At 60.9% G+C, this 10358-nt stretch overlaps 1 protein-coding gene across 1 annotated transcript; it reads left to right on the top strand.

Moving 5' to 3' along the window:
* Nucleotides 1-2494: 2494 nt before the first annotated feature.
* On the top strand, nt 2495-4357 carry LOC114215497 (serine protease 33). The gene is made up of 6 exons (XM_028111490.2): nt 2495-2555; nt 2925-2957; nt 3067-3229; nt 3325-3596; nt 3850-4019; nt 4199-4357. Exons 1-6 carry the CDS (start codon nt 2510-2512, stop codon nt 4355-4357), a joined length of 843 nt encoding a protein of 280 aa, XP_027967291.1. The 5' UTR covers nt 2495-2509.
* Nucleotides 4358-10358: the final 6001 nt, after the last annotated feature.

The following is a 10358-nucleotide window of genomic DNA, read 5'->3' on the forward strand; positions in this document are numbered from 1 at the left end:
GCCCTGCAGAGCCCAGGAGAGTGGGGCCATCTGCTAAGCCAGGCCCCGTCTCCCTGTGTTCCTTTGCTAATAAACATGTTTGCATGTTGGAGTCTGTGCCTTGCGGAGGTTTCTGCGGCCCCGGGGGGCTCCCTGGACCCCCAGTCACCCTAGCAGCACTCCCTAACTCCTAAATCTTGCTCCAGCGGTCCGGACTATTCAGGTTTGGGGGGCAAACCACAGGACCCCCACCGGTTAGTTGAGTCAGAAAGATAATTTATGGGAGGACATTAGAGCCAGTCAGCTCCGCCCTCAAGTTTGCCCACAGAGTTGGCTGTGTGTCCCCAGACTCCCCGGTCACTCTCCCACCAGGCTCTCCAGCTGCACCAAAGGGAACACCTCCAGCCCCACTGCCACCAGGCCCTCCGGGGGCAGCTGAACCCCAGATCATAAAAGGTCAGGAGTCTTGGGAGGACAGGAGGGAGCTTCTTTTATTCTCCTCGCGCTTTTATCGCATTTGAGTGAGCCAGGCTCCCTGGCGGGGCCTGGGCTGACCCAGCTCTTCTTCAAAACAGCCTCTTAAAGAAGAGGAGCCCAGGGGCGCCTGGGTGGCTCAGATGGTTAAGCGTCTGCCTTCGGCTCAGGTCATGATCCCAGGGTCCTGGGATCGAGTCCCACATCGGGCTCCCTGCTCCTTGGGAGCCTGCTTCTCCCTCTGCTTCTCTCTCTCTGTCTCTCATGAATAAATAAAATCTTTAAAAAAAAAAAAAGAAGAGGAGCCCACCCACAAGGCCTGGGCACTGCAGGGAGAGCGGGTCACAGCCCGGTACCAGACACCTCGGGCTTGAGCAGGGGCCGCAGGGGTCAGTCCTGGGGCTGCCCTCCCTCCATCCCCATGAGAGGTGGGTGCCAAGTTCCCTCTCCTGTAGCCCTTGCCCTCACCCCCAGCCTGCTGCCCTGCTCACCCCATTCACTCGCCCACAGTGCATGCTCTACGCTGGGCACTGCTCTGGCCCTCAAGGACCATTATGGACTGGATGTCTGTGTCCCCTCCAAAATTCATGTTTTGAAGCTCACCCTCCAGCATGACTATATTTAGAAATCGGCCCTTTATGGAAGGGGCCAGGGTTAGGATGGGTCCTGAGAGTGAGGCTCTGATCCCCTAGGCCCCCTTCTTATAAGAAGAGACGTCAGAGAGCTCCCTCTGCGTCCCAACACCTCTCCCCCCTGGAGGCAGGGAAGAGGCCACAGCCGCCTCCGTGCCAGGAACAAAGGTCTCAGAATGGGGCCCACCGTGCCAGCACCTTGTTCCTGGACTCGGCAGCCTGCAGAACTGTGAGAAATGTTTGTTTCAGTGGCTCAGTCTGGCATTCTGTTCCGGCAGCCGGGGCCAAGATAGACGCTCGGACTCCACCTCACAGAGAGGAGACGAGCAGCCGTGAGTCAGGCCTCCTCCATCACATGTCACCACACACAGTGACATGCCCGGGATGGAGTTATGGCCGGGCAGGAAGGCGCCTCAGGAGGCTGGGGTGGAGCAGAGTTGACCAGGCAGAAAGGAGCTCCAGAGCCTTCTGGGTGGTGGACACAGTCCGGGCCCACCCCTCCGCCGACCCTTGTTCCCAGCATCTACCAGCTTCACCGAGGCTAGCAGCCTCACTGTCCTGGCCACACCGAATTCAAGAGAGGGCCGTTCCCCAAGGTCAAGTCCGCTTCTGCTTCTGGTCAAGCAAGGAGTGCTGGTGGCTTTCAACCAGCCATCCCCCACTTCGAATTAGTGCAGAGCGGGATCTGGGTGGGGTTCCGTGTGGGCGGCCGTGCTGGGATTTCTGGACAGAACGGTAGTGTTCACAAGCTCCGCGACCAGCCCTAACGGGAGCCAGGAGCTAGGATCAGGTTCAGAGATGAGCTGCCAAGGATTCTCCAGAGCTTCCTGGCCTGACCGCAGCCCTCCGCCCCCACCCTTGGCTGCCCGAGTGCAGGCTCCCATCCCCAGCTCTCAGCACTGTGGCCCAAGCCAGGTGTCCTTTGACAAACCCAGGTGTCCCTTTCCTGCCACCTCAAAAGTGCTGCTCAAAGCATCTTTGTTTGAGGCCCCGCCCTGGCTCCTTAATCACCCCCTGGCCAGGCCCCCACCCCCTCTGGCTCTTTAAGCCCCCAGGTCCTCCCCCTGCCCAGTCTGCAGGGAGGGCACCAGCCACGCAGGTAAGAGCAGGGTGCAGGGGCCGTTAGGGCAGGAGGGGGCGGCCGGCAGGCAATGGAACTAGGTGGTGGCCCAGGCTCCTGTGGACGCCGAGGGTGCTCAAATCTCACAGGGGTTGGGGGGACAGGCATAGTCCCTGGGGTGTGGGCAGAGGGAAGTGCATAGAAACTGGGCCCCCGGGGATAGGTCCAGGACCAACCGGGGGCTGAGGGAAGACAGAGGGCCTCTGGGGCCTGGGCTAGGACCCTCCTCTCGTCTCATTGCAGGTTCTGACCAGAGTTCCCACCCTGAGCCGTGCTGCCCTTCAGGCCCAGCTCTGAAGACACAATGAGAGGGCCTTCCTGCCTCTGGGTCTTGCTCCTACTGCTGCTAGGTGAGTGGGGGGCAGGGGCTGGGGGGTTCCCAGATGCCCCATCACACCCCTCTCTGGCCTGGTTCCCCTAGAGCACTCCGGGGCACCCTAACCTTGGCTTCACTGGTTCACCTTCTCCCCACCACTGACCGTGGGCTCTCCAAGCTCCAATGTGCCCGTGTGTGTCCGAGATGTGAGTCCCCACCTCACACTGCCCTGGGGAGGGTTAAAGCAGGTAACCAGGCCAACGTGTTGATTGCACAAAAGCCTGGCACCAGGTCAGTGCGACAAGTATGTTTCACCCTCCTTCCTAATCTCTGACATCCCTCCCCCTCCCCCGTTATCTGACACCAAGTCCTAATCCAGTGCCTTCCCTGCTTCCTCCTGCAGGAGCTGCTGGGACAGGGACGCTGGAGTCTGCAGGTAAGGAAGCCTCAGAGTCCCTGACATTGGCCCTGTGTCTCCCCGACCCCACCCACCTCCCAGACCCCCAGTCTTCCGCCCTCCCTCGCGTCCCCCTTGTCTCCTGCAGCCTGCGGGCAGCCCCAGGTGTCGAGTCGGATCGTGGGGGGCCGGGACGCCCGGGACGGACAGTGGCCGTGGCAGGCGAGCATCCAGCACCGCGGGGCGCACGTGTGCGGGGGCTCGCTCATCGCCCCCCAGTGGGTGCTGACCGCAGCGCACTGCTTCCCCAGGTCAGCGGAGGGGCGGGGCGCGGGGGGCCCAGGGACAGGGGGCAGGTGTGGCGGGGCCCGGGGCGCCGTGAGCAGCGCCGCCCCCTGTCGCGCAGGCCGACGCTGCCGTCCGAGTACCGCGTGCGCCTCGGGGCGCTGCACCTGGGCCCCGACTCGCCCCGCGCGCTCTCGGCGCCCGTGCGAAGGGTGCTGCTGCCCCCGGACTACTCCGAGGACCGCGCCCGCGGCGACCTGGCGCTGCTGCAGCTGCGCCGCCCGGTGCCCCTGAGCGCCCGCATCCAGCCCGTCTGCCTGCCCGAGCCCGGGGCCCGCCCGCCCCCCGGCACACCGTGCTGGGTCACCGGCTGGGGCAGCCTGCGGCCGGGAGGTGAGGCAGGGGGGCGGGGCACGGGGGCCTGGCGGGGAGGGACGCGGGATCCCTCTCCACCTCCCTCTGACCCGGAAGGCCAGCCCTGCGCTGTCGCAGTCCGGAGCTCAGCGCGACCTCCGGGGACCCAATCCTCCTCCTCCCAGTCAGCCCAGCGAGTCCTGCCTGGCCCGGCGGCTCAGGCTTGTCAGCCCCTGCCTCTCCCAGCTCTCAGAGGCCCCCCTTTCCCCCCCCACCCCGCCCGCCCTGCCAGTGCCACTTCCAGACTGGCGACCTCTGCAGGGAGTAAGGGTGCCACTGCTGGATGCGCGCACCTGTGACCATCTCTACCACGTGGGCACCAACGTGCCCAGCGCGGAGCACATAGTGCTGCCCGGAAACCTGTGTGCCGGCTACATCCAGGGCCGCAAAGATGCCTGTCAGGTGCGGGAAGCTGCCTGGAACCCTGGAGTCTAGATCCAGCACCCGCCCGCCCTCCCTGGAACCCAGGGGCTGTACATCCTGGCCCCTAACCCAGAGGCACCGCCTTAGGGACTGGAGCCCTGGGACTGCCATCCCAAATCTTCAAAGGGCTGAGACCTAAGCTTCCCTTTCTCCTGCAGGGTGACTCTGGGGGACCCCTGACCTGCGTGAGATCCGGGCGCTGGGTCCTGGTGGGCGTGGTGAGCTGGGGCAAGGGCTGTGCCCTGCCCAACCGTCCAGGGGTCTACAGCAACGTGGCCGCTTACAGCCCCTGGATTCAGGCTCGTCTTAGCCTCTAATGCAGTAACACTGACCTGGAGCCAGAGGCTGGGGTCCCTCTGAGGACCTGCCCATTCCCCACACCTTGCCCCTTCCAACTTGAGGCTCACAGGCCTTATAAAGCTAAGGTGTCATCCATCCGTCCATCCCTGCCTCCTCCATAGGGCTCACCAAGCCCTAACCGCCAACCTTCCTCCAGGAGTCTCCCGTTTGGGGGGGGCGGGGGGGCTGTCTCACAATCCCTCATGCCCCCCTCCCCTCCTTCTCATATTTACCCTTCTCAGCTTCAGCGGGGGGCTGGGCCCAGGTCCCCAGAGACAGGCAAGCCAGCTGGTGCCTGGTCTGGCCTCTGGGCCCCCTTTCTCTGGAGGAAGTCAGGGAGCTTCAAAGTGTGAGAGGGATTCAGCCCCAGGGAGATGCTTCTCCATTGCTGGCTTTGAAGATGGAGCGGCCTCCAGGAGCTGAGGGCAGCCCCCAGCTGACAGCCAGCGGGGAAGCCCCTCACTGCTACAACAGCAAGGTGCTGAATGAGCCTGGGACCCAGCTCCCCCCCGGCCTCCAGATGAGAGCCCCACCAGGCCGCCCCACAGGCCAAGCCCTTGAGCCCAGTGGAGCCCACCCAGACTTCTGGCCCACAGAGTTGTGATTTAATAAATTTGGGTGGTTGTAGGCTGCTATGTTGGTGGTCGTTTACTACAGAGCAATAGAAAATGAATCTGGATCTTGCCCCACTGCAGTGGAGGTGCCCCCAGGGTCTGGGTGGGTGAGCCCTAGGCTCTAAAAGGCTCAGGAGCCTGGGGCACCTGGCATCATGCCTTCTACCCAGGAGTGGCCAGGAGCCCCCAGACAGGCCTGGCCAGAGCTTCTGCTGTGCTTGTTTCTGTGGTTACAGCCATCCTCACTGGGGAAAGTCTGGGGCTGTGTCCCAGCCGTGGCAAGGGGCCCACAGACCCAGAACCCGCCCCACACCTGCATCTCAAACTAGCTTAGGCCCCTTGCAGCTCCCTGCCCACCCTTGTGTGCCTGGGACCTGGTTCCTGTCCCTTCCGTGCCATCTGCTCATCCCCAGGCCGAAGACCATCCATCCCAATAGATACAGCTCAGTGTCTAGAACTGCAGAAGGAACAAGAAACTGAACAAAACTTGGAAACCCCAAAGCCTAATCTTTGAGGCTAACAGGGACAGTGGGGGCAGGGGGCATGGGGGAGGCCATCATCAAAGGTGCAGCCCCGGGGGGGCAGGCCTGAGGCTCACCTCCTCCCTTCCCTCCCAGGAGGGAAGGTAGCTGCACCCCGAGTGGTCGCTGCCGGGCTGGGCCAGGCAGGCAGGGTGGGCCCACAGACTTGGGCCATGAGGGAGCTCCAGACTGCTTTCTCCCCCCCCTCCCCGCCCCCAGCTGAGGGCCATCCATCTGGGGAAGCACTTCGCTGTCCTTGGGGGATGGTTATCAGGGAGCAGGTTGCCCAGAACGGGGCATGGCTTATGGGCACGTCAGCAAGGGGACCCTGGTGGCCCCTGCTGGTTGATGCTGGCCATCCTCACTCCCTCCCTCAGCCTGGGGCCAGCTAAGGAACCTTCCCCAGGACACCTCCCGAGGCACTGAGATGGGCACAAGCCAGGGCCTGGGAGCCAGTCTGTCTCAGCCTTGGACCTGCTGTGATTTGAGTAATGGTTCCCCATTCAGAGAGCCCCGTGTTTCAGAAGTATAACCTGGGAGCTAAACAAGGGAGTCAGAGCTGGAGGGACAGGAGCTGGGCCTAGAAGGGAAAGGTCAGCAAAGGACAATCAGCTGCTCCTCATCAAGCCCTTACCAGATGCCACGCGGCGGGCTTCCCGGCACCGCCTCCTGGGATCCTCACCTGACACCCATTTCTCAGATGAGAAAGCTAAGACCCAAAGTCACGCAGCTGGTAGATGGTAGGCTGAGATTCCCACCCAGGTGGTCTGAATCTGGAGGCAGCTGGGAATGGCGGAGGGGAGATTACAATCCCCTTTACTCTCTCCCCTTGCTTCCCGCCAGTGCGGGGCTCCGGGCTCCCCTTCTCCCAGCGCCTTCCTGGTGTGCCAGCCTCGTGAGACCAGGCAAGTTGCATCTCCTCGCCCAGCAGGCTCAGGGGCACGCCCCCCTGTGCTGGTGCGTCCGGTCTGTCAGCAAGGTCAGTGGGGGCGTGGGAGGGGGGTGGTGACGTGGCCCTGCATCAGCCACGGCTATGCGCCCTGCCAGGTGACAGGTCGGGAGACTGTGCCGCGGGGAGGGGAGCATCAGGTTGGCAGGGGTGGTCCTGGGTAGTCCAGGCATGGGGGACGCTGGGCTCCTCTCTAAGGCAGTCAGGCATTTCCTAGCTGCCCAACTGCTCTGGCTGGGGATGCTGCAACTAGATGGCCTAGCCACTCCCAAGAGTACTGACTTGACCTCGGTTTCCCCTTCTGTCCTCTGAACTGATGCCACGCAACCTGTCGTGGCTGCTGGAAGGGCTGAGGCCCTCACACTCCTGCCCGCCGAGCACGGCTGCTGTGCCCGGCGCGAGCACGCTCTCGGTTGCTCCCAGAACACACACGAGGTGTTCTCGTTTTCATTTTCACCAATGGGGAAACAGGCACAGAGAGGTTAAGTGGCGTGCCCTAAGGCCCACAGCTGGTAAGAGGTGGAACCAGGTCGAAGCTGGGCAGCTGACTCAAACTCCACACTGAGTTGTGAACCTTCCCTTGCGGAGATGAAAGTAGTTGTAAACACTCTACAAATGAGAGGTACACCAGAAACTACCAGTCGTGATAATTACTATCTAGTCATCGATACTTAAGGGAAAAAAAAAAAAAAAAGGAGGGGAAGGCCCACCAGGCTGAGACCCTGCAGGCTTAGTTTGAAGGCCAGGGAAGTGTCCCCGGCATGAGCACCGGGTGATTGAGGTGCAAGGGCAGAAAGGGCCCAGCCAGCCTTCCTGTGCAGAGAACCGAGAGCCGCTGGCCAGCCAGTTCACCCACCATCCTGAGACTCCCACTCTGTCTGTCATGGCTCCCAGGAGGGCAGACCTGCCCCCAGCGAAACCACAGAGCTAGGGGCTCTGGGGGGTCAGCCCCTACTCCCCCTCCAGCCCCTCCTGACTCCATTCCCGCTGCACTCACAATGACACCAAGGCCTGCAGTCACCTCCTACAACCAACCCACCAAGTGGATGGTACCGTGGGGCTCAGAGAGACACCCTGAGGGGAAGGACTCATGTTGGGCAGGCCCCCCACCCTACTCGCCACCTTCCCTAGTCTGGGTGATCTCTAACAGCAGAGATCGCTGTAAGCAGACACCAGTCATTACCCAAACCCCAGCACTGTGCTGTGTGTGCATTAGCTCATCAGTGCCCCCCAAATGCCATATGTAGTCCAATTGTGTATCCCCTTCATGGATGGGAAAACAGGTGGAGGCTCAGTGCCTTGCCTAAGATCATAGTCAATAAGCTGATGTTTGAACTCAGATGGTCGGCTGGAGGGTGGGTGGAGACAGGCATGATCCTCAGAGGGTTGGAGTGTGGGTCCACTCAGGATGACTCCTGGTAGGCATCCTGAGCTGTGACACCGGCCAGGACAAACCGAATAAGGCAGGTGACTACGTGGCAATAGTGTGCACATTCAGGACAATGGGCCAGGGTGCAGCTGGGCCAGAACATCGTGGGCGAAGAGGAGGCCCCTCCTTTACCTACACCCCTGGACTCCATCTTTACCTGCCTCATTCTGGAAAGTCGGCTGGATGCCTCTGAGAACCTCCTTGGCCCCCATGGGCCACAACCCTCCCCTGCCGCACGCTCTCCTTCCTCAGCAGTATAGGATCTAAAGCCTCCAAATCTCTGTACCCAAAGATGCTTGAGAATAAGATGGAAATCTTCGGCCTGAGCCAAGGACTCTCCGCACCAGTGACTCGTCCACCACCTCCTGACTCGGGTGAAGAAGCAGCGGTGGGGGGCAGCCAGGGGCAGGGGAGTTAGCAGGGAGCCAGGGCTGCTGAGGGTCAGGGAGGGAAGAGTCACAGGAGGGGAGAGGACTTCAGGGAGCTCTGGAGGAGGCAGAGGCTAGAAGTCAAAAATAATTACGGTTACAGTTTTAGAAACACCTACTGAGTACCAATTCTTGATGAAAATCTACAAACTTTACAAACAGCTGTTCTCTCATCTTAAAGAAGAGGAAACTGGACTTTCATGAAGTTAACTGCCCAAAGCTGCACAGGCAGCGCCGGGACCAAGTATTTGAATCCCCCGTGGTCTGAGCACGCAGCCCGCCCTGTGAAAATTAGTGAAAGGAAACCTCGTTTAGAACACAGCCCCGGGGCCAGCAGGGGGCACTCTCAGCTTTCTCGCTCATCAATTGCAGCCCCAGGGGGAAGTCACACCTGGCAGGTGCATGCTGCTTTACTAACCCAGCAGGAGGCAGGCAACAGCCCAGCCAATGAAAAGCCACTATTAGGGCGCCTGGGTGGCTCAGTCGTTAAGTGTCTGCCTTTGGCTCGGGTCATGATCCCAGGGTCCTGGGATTGAGCCCCACATCGGGCTCCCTGCTCGGCAGGAAGCCTGCTTCTCCCTCTCCCACTCCCCCTGCTTGTGTTCCTGCTCTCACTATCTCTCTCTCTGTCAAATAAATAAAATCTTAAAAAGAAAAGAAAAAGCTATTAAAACTCACTTTATTCCAAAGAACTTTTTGTTTATAACAGCCCTCCCAGTTTCCCCTTTCCTCTAGATGAGAGTTTCTCTCCTTTGTTCTGCGGACTTGCCTCTGGCTTTGCTGCAGCTTGCTCGTCCTGGCTTATAATTCTCTGCTTTCCCCACATAAGCCCAGTTTTGCTGGTAAAATAACTTGGCAGTTTTATTTTCTTAAGGTTAATAGTCGTTAGTCACCAGCTCGATTCAGGGCCAAGGCAGCAGCATCTTCAGATTGTGCCCACTCTGAAGAACTGTCAGTCAAATTGCAACCCCCAACATCGGCAGCACTTTTTGGCATCCAGGGCCATCCACCGGCTCATTGGGTGCCCCGGCATGTCTGACACATGCCATCAGCGGCCCAGCTGAGGCTCTCTCCCTCCCAGTACTGGCTATGAAAGAGAAAAAACCTCTTTCCCTTCCTCCAGTGTAACTGCAGCCTGGGGCAAGGCAGGACGGTGTCCCCACACCCAAGAAGTAAGGCCTAGACTGTTGGTAGGGAAACCCCATAGAAGGGTAGCCAGGCAGGGAAACCAAGTCTACAGGCCCTTCCAGAGCCCGAGTGGACGCAGGCAGCGAGGGGGGGCAGCTGCCCAAGCCCCTGGGCTGGGGGACTCCTCCTTCCTCCTCACCCTGGGGAGTGAGCACCAACTTTGGCAGAGCCTTATGGCATTTTTTTAAAAGATTTTATTTGTCAGAGCACAAGCATGGGGTGCAGCAGGAAGAGGGAGAAGCAGACTCCCTGCTGAGCAAGGAGCCCGACGCGAGGCTCCATCCCAGGAACTCTAGGATCATGACCTGAGCTGCAGGCAGAGGCTTCACCGGCTGAGGCATCCCGAGCCTTATGGCATTTTCCCTGGGAGTTCTCCCCGCCCACTCTCTAACGCCCAGGGCAGCTGCCTGGGGTCCTTCCCGGCCACAAGGTCCAGCCAAGGCTGGGCGTGGAAATGAGGACAGCCCACCCACGGGAGCAGCCGGAAGGTCCAGAATTATCACCCCCTCAAAACGGAGGCCAGGAAGCCCCTCAATTATGAGCCGACCTTCACTGACCCTCCCTGGGATGTGGGGGTACTCTACACTCGCCAGGTCAGCTCCCAACGTTCCCCCCACAAAGGGCCGAGCCTGCACCCAGACCACCCCCTGACTGCAAGAGGGGCGCCTCAACTTTGCCACTCCCAAGATGGCGCCACCACCTGCCGCGCCGGACCCCTGCCCCACGCCCACCACGCCACGGCGCCGAGATGGCGGCCGGACACGCAGCCGGATGGAGCGGCAGGCACATCACTTAAAATGGCGGCGGCGGGGGGGCGGGGCCGCCGACGCGAGGCACGCTGGGGCGGGAC

The sequence above is a fragment of the Eumetopias jubatus genome, unplaced genomic scaffold (assembly GCF_037043125.1).
Source record: "Eumetopias jubatus isolate StellerSeaLion01/CBP00866 unplaced genomic scaffold, mEumJub1_p1.0 scaffold_12, whole genome shotgun sequence".
Lineage (NCBI taxonomy): Eukaryota > Metazoa > Chordata > Mammalia > Carnivora > Otariidae > Eumetopias > Eumetopias jubatus.